At 43.5% G+C, this 14,804-nt stretch overlaps 1 protein-coding gene and 1 long non-coding RNA gene across 7 annotated transcripts in view; one reads left to right on the top strand and one right to left on the bottom strand.

The window, feature by feature from the left end:
• Positions 1–2,695: 2,695 nt before the first annotated feature.
• On the bottom strand, positions 2,696–13,883 carry LOC143804353 (uncharacterized). 6 transcript variants are annotated; one of them, XM_077282372.1, is made up of 6 exons: positions 13,821–13,883; positions 7,104–7,222; positions 5,103–5,162; positions 4,953–5,031; positions 4,029–4,876; positions 2,696–3,917 (listed from the first exon to the last, which is right to left on the bottom strand). In XM_077282372.1, the coding sequence occupies exons 5-6, from the start codon at positions 4,121–4,123 to the stop codon at positions 3,011–3,013; spliced, it is 1,002 nt and encodes a 333-aa protein (XP_077138487.1). In that variant the 5' UTR covers positions 4,124–4,876; positions 4,953–5,031; positions 5,103–5,162; positions 7,104–7,222; positions 13,821–13,883; the 3' UTR covers positions 2,696–3,010. The 6 variants fall into 6 exon arrangements, with proteins under 6 accessions (XP_077138487.1, XP_077138485.1, XP_077138483.1 ...); XM_077282370.1 differs by having other exon boundaries at positions 4,029–5,031; XM_077282368.1 differs by having other exon boundaries at positions 4,029–5,162.
• LOC143804355 (uncharacterized) overlaps positions 9,965–14,804 on the top strand; it is a 29,944-nt gene continuing 25,104 nt past the window's right edge. The window contains exon 1 of the long non-coding RNA XR_013221014.1: positions 9,965–10,766. This is a non-coding gene — a long non-coding RNA (uncharacterized LOC143804355). The remainder of the gene's footprint in view (positions 10,767–14,804) is intronic.

Genomic DNA, 14,804 nt, shown 5'->3' with positions numbered 1-14,804 from the left:
GGAGAAGCTGCTCTGACATGAATGCGACCACCATTGCTTGTCAGGAGAACGCTGTCCTGTCATGCGACGGTGGTTTTATAAAGGTCTACAATGACCGCAAACGTTGCCTGTTGTATATATACCTCATTAGTGGAACACTAAAATAAAAGCTATTTCTTCCCCATAATTACTTATGAGTGCCGAATTCTCTATAATACTTCATTTTGCAGCATAATCAATCTGGTCCTATATACTGTCAAGTACTGTTGGGCTGTAGACAACGGGCAAATGGGTAGCTTAAAAAACTGTAAATGTGACACTGCAGAATCTCCGAGATGTCCCCTCCAAAAGTTTTTTATATGCCAAGTTACCATAAATGCATGGTCTCATATGTTACATGGTAGTTTAGTGTAGAAATTAAAGCTATGGAAGCACAGAGTAATAATTGCATTGCTTTCATGGCTTTTGGATGCACATACAACCACCATCATATATTACTTTGCACACATGACTTGTCTCGCTCGCTATGGCCCTCAATCCCTTTGCCCAATTTAATTTTTTGGGTACCACCAACATCTGGTAATGTTATGACATCGCTGGTACCATCAGTATTCCCAGCTGAGAAGCCACATTCACCGAGAGGCACATGTGGATCTTCCGCCACTGGTTGGGATGCACCAGTCTAAGGCTACTTTCACACTAGCGTTAACTGCATTACGTCTCAAAACGTCTTTTTTCCCGAAAAAACGGATGCGTCGAAAAAGTGAAAAACGGAGACAAACGTATGCCACGCATACAGCATTTCGACGGATACGTCGCAAATCCGTTAAACCTTTCCGTCGAAAATACTGGATGCGTTGCATACGTTGCATCCGTTTTTACCATCCGTTGCATACGTTTTTATGACGGATCCGTTTTTAAAATGGGAGGCTCCCAAATTTGATTGGCTACTGGAAAATATGGAAAACTATATAGTTACTGTTTTTACAGCCCATCTTTGAGGGTTTTAGTTTTGTGGCAGCGATGGAAGGTGTTCTTGGGAGGATTGCTAGTTTGGTTACCGACGTTATCTTTGAGACAAATCGCCTGGACATCATAGTGCGGGAGAAGGAGGCGGCAGCGGAGAGGCGTAGGATGCTTCTGCAGCAACGGAGACGGAGACGACTGTGGATTCATCCAATTAATGAACTACGGATGACCCGGGGTGTCCAGTCCACTCTGTACCTGGAGTTGCGGCACAATCCACACAAATTCTACAATTACGTGCGGATGAGGATGGAACATTTCGACTTTTTGCTTCAAAAACTGGAGGATGTCATCCGAAGGCAGGACACAAGGATGAGGCTTGCTATCACACCGGCGGAGCGGATGATGGTGACCCTGCGGTAAGCCTCTATTTTTTTTATGTTATTGGTGATTTTTTATGTTATATTACATGCTGCAGACAATAGTGTGCTGACATACTGCGCACTATTTTCTGCAGCATGTAATTTTGGTTTTCTGGGCGGACATTCCACTGCTTTTTTTACACCGGTTTCATGCTTGTTTGATTGTGTCCCGTCCTTAAAAAAAAAAAAAAAAACACAGTGAAATTAACAGTGCCATATTGAAACTTGTTGGTCTGTGCAATTTTTGCTAATTTTTTTTTTTTTTTTTTTTTTTTTTTTACAGTTTCCTAGCTACGGGTGAATCTATGACTTCGCTCCATTACCAATTCCGGCTGGGCATTTCCACTATCTCTGGAATAGTGAAGGACACATGTCGGGCTGTTTGGACCACTTTACAACCAGAGTATATCCCCCAACCATCCATGGAAATCTGGTTGCGAAGTGCTGAAGAGTTTCAGCAAATTTGCAATTTCCCTAATTGTGTGGGTGCAGTTGACGGGAAACATATAAGGATTTCGAAACCGGCAGGAACAGGATCGGAGTATTATAATTATAAGAAGTATTTCTCCATCGTCCTTATGGCTATTGCAGACGCCAACTGCAGGTTCCTTGCCGTGGACATCGGAGCGTTTGGACGGTCCAACGATTCCCAAGTGTTTAAAAACTCACCAATGGGTCGTTGCCTTTATGGAGAGACCTACGATTTCCCGCCAGCCAGACCACTGCCAGGAACAACTGAACCAGCCCTGGAATATGTCTTTGTAGGTGATGAAGCCTTTCAACTGTCGCTGCACCTACTGAAACCGTACAGTAGCCGGAACTTAAACCATACCAAGCGGGTCTTTAATTACCGGCTTACTAGGGCACGAAGAGTAGTGGAGTGTTCTTTTGGCATATTGACAGCGAAGTGGCGAGTTCTGCTGACGGCTATAAAACTGAAAACCACAACTATAGACGAGGTGGTTAAAGCCTGTGTGGTGCTCCACAACTTTGTCCTTTCAAAGGAGCCCATTTCCTTGGATGATGAAGAGTTGGAGACCACCTTGTGGGACTACCGCAGCAGCTCGGTTCGCTCTACAGGTTCTGTTACAAGGATGAGGGACCAGTTTGCCGATTATTTTGTGTCACCTGTCGGGCGGATCCCGTGGCAAGACATGATTGTGTAACCTGTTTTCCATGTGTTTGTTTATGTAAAAAAAATGTGTTTCTTCAGAAAAAAAAAAAAAAGACCAAAAGCGTGGTTTTCTTGTTAGTAAAACCAATATTTTATACCTTTCACAAGTCTGGTGTTTATTTTTATTTTACCTTTGTTATTAGTTACCATATGACCTTAATAAATCCACACACACACAGAGTAGAATTGTAATCCAAAAAAATTTTAATTTGAACTCTTTTATCGATTTTTTTTTTTTTTTTTCAAAAAACATACATATTTTTTATGTTCAAACTTTTTTTTAAATAAATAACTTTTGAACAAAATTACAAATCTTGAAAGTGTGGGGTGGAGATACGAGGGGAGGAGGGGCTGGAAGGTTGGACCACGTCGATAGGTGGGGAAACCCTACTTGTTTGGGGTGCAGTGGAAGGGGGGGTAAAACCAGGAGGCTGACCAGAGGGGGGTGGTGTTGGGGTAGGGCGAAGACTTACTGGGGAAGAAAAGCTTGGCAAGGAGGAAAACATTGGGGAAGAAATTTGGTTTGGGGGCCGGGATGGGTGTGGGGACTGGGTTGGGTATTGGGACTGGGTTGGGTATTGGGACTGGGTTGGGTATTGGGACTGGGTTGGGTATTGGGGCTGGGTTGGGTAATGGGGCTGGTGTGGGGATTGTGGCTGTGTTTGGTATTGGGGCTGGTGTGAGTATTGGTGATGGGTTTGGTAATGGGGGGTATGGTGTGGAAATGGGGCCCTTGGTGGTGCCTGGGGTGGAATTGTAGTGGAGGTGGGTGGGTAGATTGGGGGTCATTAACGGCCTGCAGTAGAGCATTATGGCAGGTATTCATTACCCGCATCTGTTGCTCAAAAGAAAGTTTCTCCATGGTCCTGAGCATGGAGTTAAAAAAAATATTGGCCGGATCTTGACTTACAGCTGAATGCAGCCTATCCAAGCGACTGCTGGTTTCCTGGCTTGTTTCACTGATGCGTGATTGCACCATGTTGAAACCAGCAGTCACTTGCTCTCCCAAAATTTTGAAAGAGCCTTGGAAGGATGCATTCAGGTGTAAGAACTCAGGAGCATAGCTCCTTTCCTGACCCCTCTGTCGCTGACGCCACGAACCTAATGGTGGTCTCAAGGTGGCAGGATCAGAGGGGTGGGGTAAAGGGAACGCTAACTGTTCAGCATCAGATGCGAGCAATGAAGGCTGCAATAATGCTCCACTGCTTGGGGCGGATGAAGTGGAGGGGACAGAGGGGTCAGAGGAGGGGACAGAGGGGTCAGAGGAGGGGACAGTGGTGTGGGGCCTACCGACGTGGCCCTCAGTGGCGGACTCAGGAGGGATCGCTCCAGAGGGTGCAGAGGAAGATGCAGGCGCCCGGTGGCTGGAGAAGGTGCTGTGAAAGAAAAAACAAAAGGAATTAATACATTGATATGAAAAAGCCCTGACTGAAAGCAAAATAAGTAGACAGTTTAACATGGTTATTAGTGGGCTGTAGAATACTTACACTCTGCTCAGCATGGTTCGCCTCAGGAAGGAGAGGGCCTGGCCATATTTGTATTTGCTCCTCTTCCTTCCTGCAGAGCCACTTGGGGCCTGCATCTCCAGGTTGAATTCCCTCTTAAAGCGATCCCTCAGTGACCGCCACCGCTTCCTAACCTTTCCACCTGTGAAGACAAGAATCAAAAGAAAAAAAAAAAATTTGGTAAATGCAATACATTACAGTCAGCTCAAAATATCACGTGAAAGTGAATACTTACATAGTTTGCTCAGCTGCTGAGGATGAAGGCTCTCCCACCTTGGAAAGAGGTTGTGACACACTTCGTCCCAGAGCCGACGGGTGACACCGGTATTGGCATGCCTGCGGTCAGCCATGTTCCACAGCGGCTCCCGCTCGCGAACCTCCTCGATCAGACTATCGATGTCTATGTCATCATCATCATCATCCTCTTCTGCGGAAGCACGCTGTGAAGCCTGTGCCAAAAAAAAAGAAGAAAAACAAACAAATTAGTACACTGAAACACTAAAGTACCAATAGAATCCCCCTCCCCCCAAAAAAAAAACTCACTGATGGCCGACCGCGGCGACGAGTCCGCCGACTCTGGGAGTGTCTGGGAGAACCTTCAGCGGTAGCAGCAGGAGCAGCAGCAGCAGCCTGAAATAAAGGAAACAAATTCTCAGTTATGTAGGCATATATTTTCGGTGTTTAGCTATGTATGAAAATCTGTTTTGTGTATGGTGCAGTGTGATGTGCGAAGCAACTGTTTCACCACTACTTACACTTGGTTCCTCCTCCACTTGCATCTCTCCACCCATCTTGCCCCCTTCTGACAGCTCCTCATCTGATTCAGCTTCCTGTTGAAACCTAATTTATGCATGTAGTGATCAAGATAAATATAAATTATAAAAAAAAAAAAAAAAATTTACTTACCGATACACGCTGTTGCTGTGGAGGAGGGCTGTCAGAAGAGGACATTGTTGTAAGGCCGGCGGCTGTGGTCCTGGTGTCTCTGTAAGTTAAAAGACACTTGCAATCTGCTCTACACATTGAAGCAGCAGATTTGGGGTCTTCAAAACTTACTTAGAAAGATGTGTGGCTGTGGTCCTGGTGGGCTGGTCAGTGGCTGCGGTCCTGGTGTATCTGTAATATGTGTAATTGATTTATAGTTAGACCACCCCTGAACTAGGTAATGTTTAACGATAAACACCCTGCTAAAATGATGTCAGAAATGTTCATTACAGGTGAACACCAAAACCCCAAAACAGGTGCACGTTATAGTATTCATTTCCATGTCCCAAAAAATAACACTTTGAAATGTTAACCCACCATGCAAAAATATATTTGCCACATTTTATTTTAAAAAATAACCTCCACCCCCTAAAAAAAAAATGTACAGTATAACCTTTATTAAAAAATAAGCCCTCAACCAACTCTGTATTGTATGTGTAACCATTGTTACATACACCAGTTTTAAATTTACCTTTATGAAATGATACTACGGACATTTTTTTTAACAAACATTTTATTATTTTCTTTTTTTCTCTCTTTTTTTTTTTTAAAATCACAATTAGGAGCTGAAATGCTCTTTATTTTAAATACAAGTACATCAACTGCAAATGGTTTTAACAGTAAAATAAAATCAACACTTTTAAATAGAAAAAAAAAAAAAACACACTCACACATTCAAACCACAAGCTGCAGACCACTAGACTTTTAAAAAATACATCAGATTTAAAAAAAAAAAAAAAAAAAAAAAACTAAATCACATGCTGCACAGACCACTATACAGTCAATACATCAGAAAAAGGCAAATAACCAATTAAAGCCTGGACAAATGCACATGCAATCAACAAGACGCACACAAACATGCATGGTATGTGTCCACATTCCGGATTGCATCAGGATTTGGTCAGGATTTTCCATCAGTATTTGTAAGCCAAAACCAGGAGTGGAACAATTAGAGGGAAAGTTTAATAGGAAAACAGGCACACTTTTGCTTTTATCACCCACTCCTGGTTTTGGCTTACAAATACTGATGGAAAATCCTGACCAAATCCTGATGCAATCCTGAACGTGGAGACATACCCTCCCACATGAACAGGCATAAGATTGGCAAAGGCATAATAAGGTGCAGGCACATGATATACTTACAAAAGCACACAGCCGTACAAAAAAAAACAAAAAACACACATGCACGCACATAGGCTTTATGCAAATACACATATATACAACAAAGGCAGAAAGGTGAACCCAATCAGAAGACACATACACACACACACACACACACACACACACACACACATACAAAAGGCTGACAATCCTTTGGCTGGAGCTGCAGGTCTTCACAGTGGCTGGCATCAGGGTGGATCTGGACTCTAGCATGGCACTGGCTGGTGCAGGACGATGGCAGGCCTCAGGTTCTCTTCAGGTTTTAAGCTCTTGCTGTAGTCAGTAGTACCTCATACACACAGAAATGCACACAAAAATTGCAATACTCACACTGGCTCTATGGTGGCTGGAGTCTTGCTGGCAGCCTGGAGTCTTGCTGGCAGTCTTCTTTGCTTCTCTGGGTCTTGCTGGCATATGTGGGGTTGAAGGCCCAGGCCAGGTTTATATAGATTTGGGGGTGTCTGGCCAATTGGCAACAACATCCTGCTTCTGAGCATGCTCAGTGTAAAAAAAACGTATTGCAGCGCTGTATTGCATCGTACTTCGTGTCCCGACGCATCCGTCGCTCATAGGCTTCCATTGCAGCCAACGACGTATGCCGCAGGATGCGTTGGGCAACACGTTTTTTAGGCAGAGACAAAAAACGTTACAATCAACGTTTTTTTGAGACGACGTGTCGCCAAATTTCGACGCATACGTCGTAAAACGTACACGACGTATGTCAATCCGTCGCAATACGTCGCCAATACAAGTCTATGGGGAAAAAACGCATACAGCAAAAAAATTTGCTGGATGCGTTTTTTAGAAAAAAAGACGTTTTGAGACGTAATGCAGTTAACGCTAGTGTGAAAGTAGCCTAAGGTATTATCAGCTGCTCCCCGGTCAGGACATAGTTAAAGAGAAAATAATTACCATAATCCTAGAGTTGTGAAAATCCTTAGAAGATGTCTCACGTCGTATTGACTTTCTGCTTCTGATACTCAGATCCAAGGGCATTTTATATCACAAACCCTTTCTTCTCCATATGAGCTCTGAAAAGAAAGTCACAGTCATGGCCTTTGTAAGTAATGGAGCTTCGGATTAATTTCTTCCTTTTTGCGATGTCACATACGTTTATCCTTTTTCACAGACTTAAAAAGAATCACAATCTTGTTGCTTTAAGCTTTGTATGTAAGCAAATATATTACTGATCTAATATGTTCCATCAGATTTTGTAACTGGAATTTCTGATTAAACCTTAAGTTTAGAAAGACTCGCTTCTCACATTGCAGTCTGGGCTAAGAAATTACACTTGACTGCAAACCGCACCTCAAAAACTGACAGCCATTTGCTTGCTACATAAATTTCCACTATTTAACAGCAAGTTCAGATGAAGCATTTGTGCTTTGAGCCATCTGAGCTCATCATAAATCAAATCAGAGACATGAGCCCAGCGGCTGCTGCAGCTTAAACATCACTAACTTGATTTATGATGAGCTCAGAGCACTGGAGACACTGCAGAAACACTCATTCCTGTGATAAAACAGGCAGGGAAATGTGTTACTTCACAGAAAACAGCAGCTGCAAGCCACAGTTGTCATCTATGTACTCACTAATGCTTCGTCGCTTGGGCATAAGCTGTAGTATGTGTAGACCATGAACTGGAGCAGCTCTGCATGGTCAGACACAGCCATTACACAGTACACAGCAGGGGATCATTTATAAGATTATCTCAGCACAGGAACAGTTTTTTAAATACATCCAATTGTAGAACTTATTATTATTCCAAGATCTGTTGCTTAAAATTTACTTTGTTAGTGGTATAACCCCTTTAATTTAGAAGATGGACGCAGAATATATTTAGATATTTATCCAACTTGATGAAACAGGATAAAATCAAAACAAAGAAGGGAGAAATTGATGGGTTTTGGAAGAGTGTTGTGGAATATTTAGTTCATGCTCAATGAATAGATCCTTTTAAAAAGTGGTCACAAGATAACATCTGTTTATATGTCCTATTAGGACACGTCAATGTCATATGGGGGCAGCTCAATTTCTTGTGACCCATCTGTAGGAGCTACAGATGGCTATGTAGCTTTGACATTTAGGGGATTCTGACTCTCTTGCTCTTTTTGGTTACAATCATTGCAAATTTGAAGCTTTTCCTGGACCAAAACGTGGGTAGTCTTGTCCTGTTTTGGGACTAGTCCTGAGTGAGGTCAGGACATGCTTTAAAGACAGGACTGAGAGGCAAGTCTTAAACATCCCTATTCTAGCAAAACCAATATTACTAAGTATAAGAACAGAGAACTTTTCGGCACATCAAATGAATCCAAGTGGGGCTTATTATTAGTCTTTGGGTTCAGTTTGGCACCATTTTTGTGGATTGTGAAACAGCTCTTACGGCATCTTTTATAAACAGAAGTTTTAATTCGAGCAGATCCCATTCTGGTGGATGCAACCGGTCCATGACCTCAGTAGATGTCCATCATCTAAAAGGGCAGATCTACTGTGGACAAAGTGGGGTACATGGGACTCCAGTTGGAGTTGGCAAGAACAGTTAATTACCAGGGACAGCTATCAAGAGTAGGGTCTATCCTCTACAAAACCCCTTCATTGTATCCAAACTGGACTCAAATCCCAATAGGCCAAAAATGTGATTATAAAAGTCATCGACGAGGATAAAAAAAAAAGGCAATGAATTGCTTTAAGGATCATGTCCTTGTAGCAGTCTTGCCGCAGTATGACATGAATGAAAATTTTGCAGCAAAAGTGTTAAAAGAAATAAATGGTTGTCTTGATAATCATCTCCAATGCCCAAAACCAACTCAAAAGGGAAAGAAAAACAAACTGTCATTTACTGATTTACATTCTGTTCAGCAGATTCTTGGATGCCAAGAACATCGGCTCTCCTAAAACTATATGGCATCGTACTGATGCTTTCTTGGCGTTCACAACGTTCTAGATGGGATTACGGTAATTAGTATTTTGTGCCAAATTTACTGCTAAAGTTACGACAGGCGAATTTGAAGACTGTTTATGATCTAGATCGTGTCAGTTTTCTCATCTATTTTCAAAGTGATTATTTTTAGTTTCCTGCTCTAATTATTTGATTAAGTTACAGATTACTAAATGTAAATTTATCATTAAAGGGATTGTCACTCAATCATGTCCCTTCTCACTTTACCCTATCGTTAAAGAAGCACTTCCATCATTATTTTTATCCTCTAAATATATTGCAGTCATCATATTAATGTATTTTTCAAACTGTAAGGCTTCTTTTACACTTACCAGGTACTTTTGTGGCCTGTTATTGTGGGCCTTTTTTGCAGGCCGTATCGTCGCAATTTTCACGGTCTGCTGCAATAATGGACTGAAAAAACTTGGGGATCGTCGTTTTTCGGGTTTCCAATACTATGGAAAAAGCATTGGGAAAAAAACCTGACGTTAAGCAAAACCGTAAGTCACGGTGCACCGAAAAAACAAGCTTCCATTGTTTTCGCGGCCCCATTGATTTTCAATGGGGGCCGTGTCCGTAAGCCGTGAAAAAGATCGAGCAGACTCAAATTTTTTTCACAGCCGTAAGTACTGCGCACCGTGGAATCATTGCGGCCCCATAGAAATCTATTGGGGCCTGAAAAACGGGCCGCAAAATCACGGTAAGTGTAAAAGAAGCCTAAGATGCACTTTTCCCCAAAATTTGGGAGGAAAATTGGGGGTGCGTCTTATAGTCCAAATGTAGATTACCGTGGGGGTGCAACAGCGGAGGAGCGGGGTCACAGGAGGCAGGGATGCTGCTGCAGGAAGCCTGCGGAGGCGGCAGGAGTGTGGCGATACTGCAGACCCCAGGCTGGGTGAGAGGTTGTGCCAGTGGTGCGAGGCTACAGGCCCTGGGCTTCAGCAAGATGCCAGCAGTGAGGCAGGAGCAGAGTCTCCACTCTTCCAATGGATTTCATGGCGGTGGACTTCAGGAAAATGGCATCTGGAGGCGGCATGTGCGCAGATTAAAATCTTTGCTCAATGACAAGCCGATATCTCAATCTGTGCATGGCGCCATCTCCGGGACGCGCACTGCCACACTACACGGACCAGATATTGTACCTGGATGTGATGTATTCCCTGCTAGATAAGCCGGACGGCACTGTCATTTCGCACAATCCACCACACCATAGGTGGACGCTTTACTAGCCGACAGATCCAACCACAGATAACCTTTGCATAGATTTTTTTTTGTATCCGGTCTAATATAGCGCTATGCTGGGTGTCACTCAATCAATCTGATCACTAATTATGTTCCCAAGGAGGTCATTTCTGTTTTATATGGTCAACGAATAGGCCTCTCTGTTATTCTTATATTTTTCCTATCTGGACCAGCTCTATTTACTCATCTCCTTTTCTCATATTTATTTATGATGCTCGCTTATAAAGCACCAACATATTGTCATAATTGTCTGTGCACATTGGGGCTCACAATCTAAATTCTCTTTCAGGATGACTGGAAGGTGGAGAACCCAGAGGAAATCCATGTAAACTCCTTGCAAATGTTGTTCTTGAGGAGATTTGAATCCAGGACCACGGCACTGGAAAGCAATAGTGGTCAACATAACAATGGATTTAATAAAGCTTCATTCTCTTACCTATTGCCTCATCTTCAGTGCCAAAAGTTGTTTTTTGTGAGGGACATGTGTCCTGCAGCCAATGTAGTGACTAGCCGAGCAGGTAGCCAACAGCCTCCACCCAGCAAGAGAAATTTGCCAGACCGCCATTGGAGAATTGGCAAAATCCCAACCCTGGTGATACAGAAGTACAAGTTTTTTGCACTACGAAGACAGATACTTGGTGCCATGCAATGCTTCGGAGCGCCATAATTAAGGGTGAACTATTTGAATAAGATGAACACCCATATCTCCCATGTGAAAAAGTGATTGCACCCGCTATATCTACACCACACATAGTTTGACATGGTTATTTTACATATTTGAAAGATGAGATCCAGAAGTGTCACTCAGTATGGGGTAGATCACTACATATAGGGGCTATAGGGATGGTGGAAAGAGAAAACAGTGGAAGAAGAAGTGGACCGTCCTGGTTTGTTACATACCATCCCAGAAAATTTGGAGCTCTCCTGGCACAATGATGTGGCATGAGTTCCTGGCGGTGGTGGGGATGTTCCCAGATGGAGCTTAGGTCAGGACTTAAATATCCCAACAATATTATTTGTAAGAAATTGATGAGAGGGTAGGTGGAGAACAGTGGTGTAACTTAAAGCTCATGGGTTCCAAGCATCATGGACCTTTAAAAGTATTGGTCTTTTCTTGTTAGCCAAAGGGTCCTTTTGGGCTCCAAAAGTCTCCAGGGCTTGGTTACACCTGCTACCCCTGCGTCCACTATAGTTTTGCCCCCGGTGATTGAGGTATGGCAATTGTTATTGTCTGGGAGGGCAGGGTTACTTTTGCTTCCGAAGTGAGGGATTTCCCTATATTAACTGTGTGCCTCGGGGGTCTCTCTCTTAGGAAAGTTCCCATAACGTAAAGTTTTTTTTTTACTTTTAATTTTTTTTGGGGGAAGTGGAGTACTCACCTGATACGATAGTACGTTATCTAATGCAGAATATTTTTAAGGCCCATATCCCAGTATGTTTTGGTTGTTGTGTTTTTGTAGGTGACATTTTTAATACTGATGCTCCATTATACAATGACGAAGAACCCAACGTGTCCAATGTTACGATTCTTCACGCACTTAATGTTCTTTCTAATGACTTTGTTCTTCTGAGACTCCTGCGAAAATGTTCATGCTCATATGAGGAACATCGTCTCGTTTAGTCGCGGAATAAATGAATACATCATCCCAGGAATAAATGAATAAATTCATTTAAAATCATGTTTTTCATAAAGTCGGAGCAGTACATTTCTGGGCTTCCATATTCATTTCTTCAAGTTTTTAATGCATATTTTGTTCTATATTCTACAAAATTTACAGCATAGTTGTCTCGTAGTGAGACAGGCTGATTTTTTTTTTTTTTACATGTCCTATCTGTGTGCAACGCTATGAACGATAGTCGGATATCTTCTTATACAAATGTAAGGAGAATGACTCATGAATTAAACATGACAATTTCCCTTAAGACATTGGAGATCATCCAATGTCCGTATTATGGGACCTGAGTCACTACATCATTTTACATTAAAAGGGGTTTTTTTTTACTTCTATTTTTATTTTACAGAACTTAAAATTCTAAATGTGATGTAAATTGTCTTATACCATTAGTCTTTTATTTTACAATTGCGAATAATAAACTACTTTGCATTACATTCCTGCTGTTTTAATGGAGACTTGGCAGCTCTTCTGACATAACAGTTTTAGTAAATACTTGTATTCCTGGTAAAATATCAAATTCTAGGGGTTAATGTTTCTCCTTACGGAGTCTGACATGTCAAGTATGGCATGCCAAGGTGAGGAGACTTAAGTCTTGCAATGCTCCTCTGGGAAATATGCAAATTGTCTCTTCAGAGAGGACGAGGACTTGAACGCTAGTGCCATCTATTGGAAGTAGCAATCCTAAAAGTCAATATTGACCCTCTAATGAGCCTTGCCACATGACTTAGGATAAAATCCCAAACTAGATCTCACACTTTGCACTAACGAGGAGCAGAAGCCCGAAACACAGTGTCTGCAAATTGAGATTTTGTGATGAAACTCTAATCAGAGTGTTATTAGCATAATCTGAGCGATGTTCTTGGATGAGAAAAAATACAGTCGTGTGACCCTAGTCTTACGGTAGGTCATCAATATCAGGTCATGAGGAGCTGACACCCGGACCTCCACCCAACAGGATCTCCACCCAACAGGATCTCCACCCAAGGAGCTGAACAGCTCAGCTGTGCAGTGTGTAGTGGTCACTGCCAGGTACTACAGAACTGCTCCTCATTATGAGAATAGGAGTTGTGCAGATCTGAGCAGCAAGAAATCCTAGAAGATGCGAACTCAACGGTGAATGATGGTGCTGGCTGGACTGGGATCAGGACCTGATATCTCAGAGTATATGGTTAACAGCCGCACTAATGAGAGATAGTTCAAGGTATACAATTTTATTCTTCACCACAGTGGTAAATAACAATACAGTGAAGGAAAGGCAAAAAAATTCTTTCAAGTGATTTCTTTACCATTTCGACCCGAGCCCGGGTCTTTCTCAAATTCACAAGTATAAGCAGAGATAAGCGCTCCACAGTGGACGTGCCACACACTGCAACATTATCCTGATGACACCGGCTCCATTGAGGCCACCAGGCAACCCACTACCACCATGTAAATGCATTCATTTCTTTACTTGGAGCCCTTTTGGCAATTTACAGGATACCAGTCCATCGTTATCTATGCTTATACTTGCGAATTTGAGAAAGACCCGGGCTCGGGTCGAAACTTTAAGGAAATCACTTGAAATAATCTTTTTGCCTTTCCTTCACTCATGGGCGGACATACCGCCTGTTCAACCTGTGCAACCGCACAGGGGCCCAGAGTGGGAGGGGGCCCCTGACGGCCATACAAAGCAATGAATGTGAATGACAGCCGGCGGTAGTATTACTGCTAACAGGAGAAGCCCGCTCTGCTGCGCGCATGTGATATGACAGTTAAACGGGCCCCCCTCCTCACCTGCTAGCATATATTATGCTGCTGTCACTGCTGAGGTCTGCGGTGAGGTGACGGGTAGCAGAGGCTGGACCAGGGAGGGGGAGGGCCTCTCAGTCACAGTGAGACACTGAAGCTTGCTCAGGGCTTGTGATGAGGTCACAGGAGGGGACGAGTCAGGAGTCACATGATCAAGGGCCTCCGTGTATTGCAGGACTCTGTGCTGTGCTGTCATGGTGCTAGACGGTAGGCTTGTGTGTGGGGTCAGGAGTTGTTTACAGGGTGGATGTAGCAGAGCCGTGTGTGTACGAGGTGTACAGAGCGGAGCCGTGTGTGTATGAGGTGTACAGAGCAGTGTGTGTATGAGGTGTAAAGAGCGGAGCCGTGTGTATGAGGTGTACGGAGCGGAGCCGTGTGTGTGCGAGGTGTACAGAGCTGAGCCGTGTGTGTGTGTATGAGGTGTGCAGAGTGGAGCTGTGTGTATGAGGTGTACATAGCGGAGCCGTGTGTGTGTATGAGGTGTACAGAGCGGAGCCGTGTGTGTATGAGGTGTACGGAGCGGAGCCGTGTGTGTGTATGAGGTGTACGGAGTGGAGCCATGTGTGTATGAGGTGTACAGAGCGGATCCGTGTGTGTTTATGAGGTGTACAGAGCGGAGCCATGTGTGTATGAGGTGTACAGAGCAGAGCCGTGTGTATATGAGGTGTACAGAGCGGAGCCGTGTGTGTGTATGAGGTGTACGGAGTGGAGCCATGTGTGTATGAGGTGTACAGAGCGGAGCCGTGTGTGTGTATGAGGTGTACAGAGCGGAGCCATGTGTGTATGAGGTGTACAGAGCGGAGCAGTGTGTATATGAGGTGTACAGAGCGGAGCCATGTGTGTGTATGAGGTGTAAGGAGTGGAGCCGTGTGTGTATGAGGTGTACAGAGCGAAGCCGTGTGTGTGTATGAGGTGTACAGAGCGGAGCCGTGTGTGTGTATGAGGTGTACAGAGCGGAGCCATGTGTGT

Source organism: Ranitomeya variabilis, chromosome 2, assembly GCF_051348905.1.
Source record: "Ranitomeya variabilis isolate aRanVar5 chromosome 2, aRanVar5.hap1, whole genome shotgun sequence".
Taxonomy (NCBI): domain Eukaryota; kingdom Metazoa; phylum Chordata; class Amphibia; order Anura; family Dendrobatidae; genus Ranitomeya; species Ranitomeya variabilis.
This window is presented reverse-complemented; position numbering and strand designations above follow the sequence as displayed.

Excerpts from the sequence above, each read along its gene's own strand:
- LOC143804353 (XM_077282368.1), bottom strand. The coding sequence starts at position 4,123 with ATGCAGGCCCCAAGTGGCTCTGCAGGAAGGAAGAGGAGCAAATACAAA. Across the intron at positions 3,918-4,028 it reads CGAACCATGCTGAGCAGAGT|CACCTTCTCCAGCCACCGGG; the intron begins GTAAGTATTCTA and ends TTTCTTTCACAG.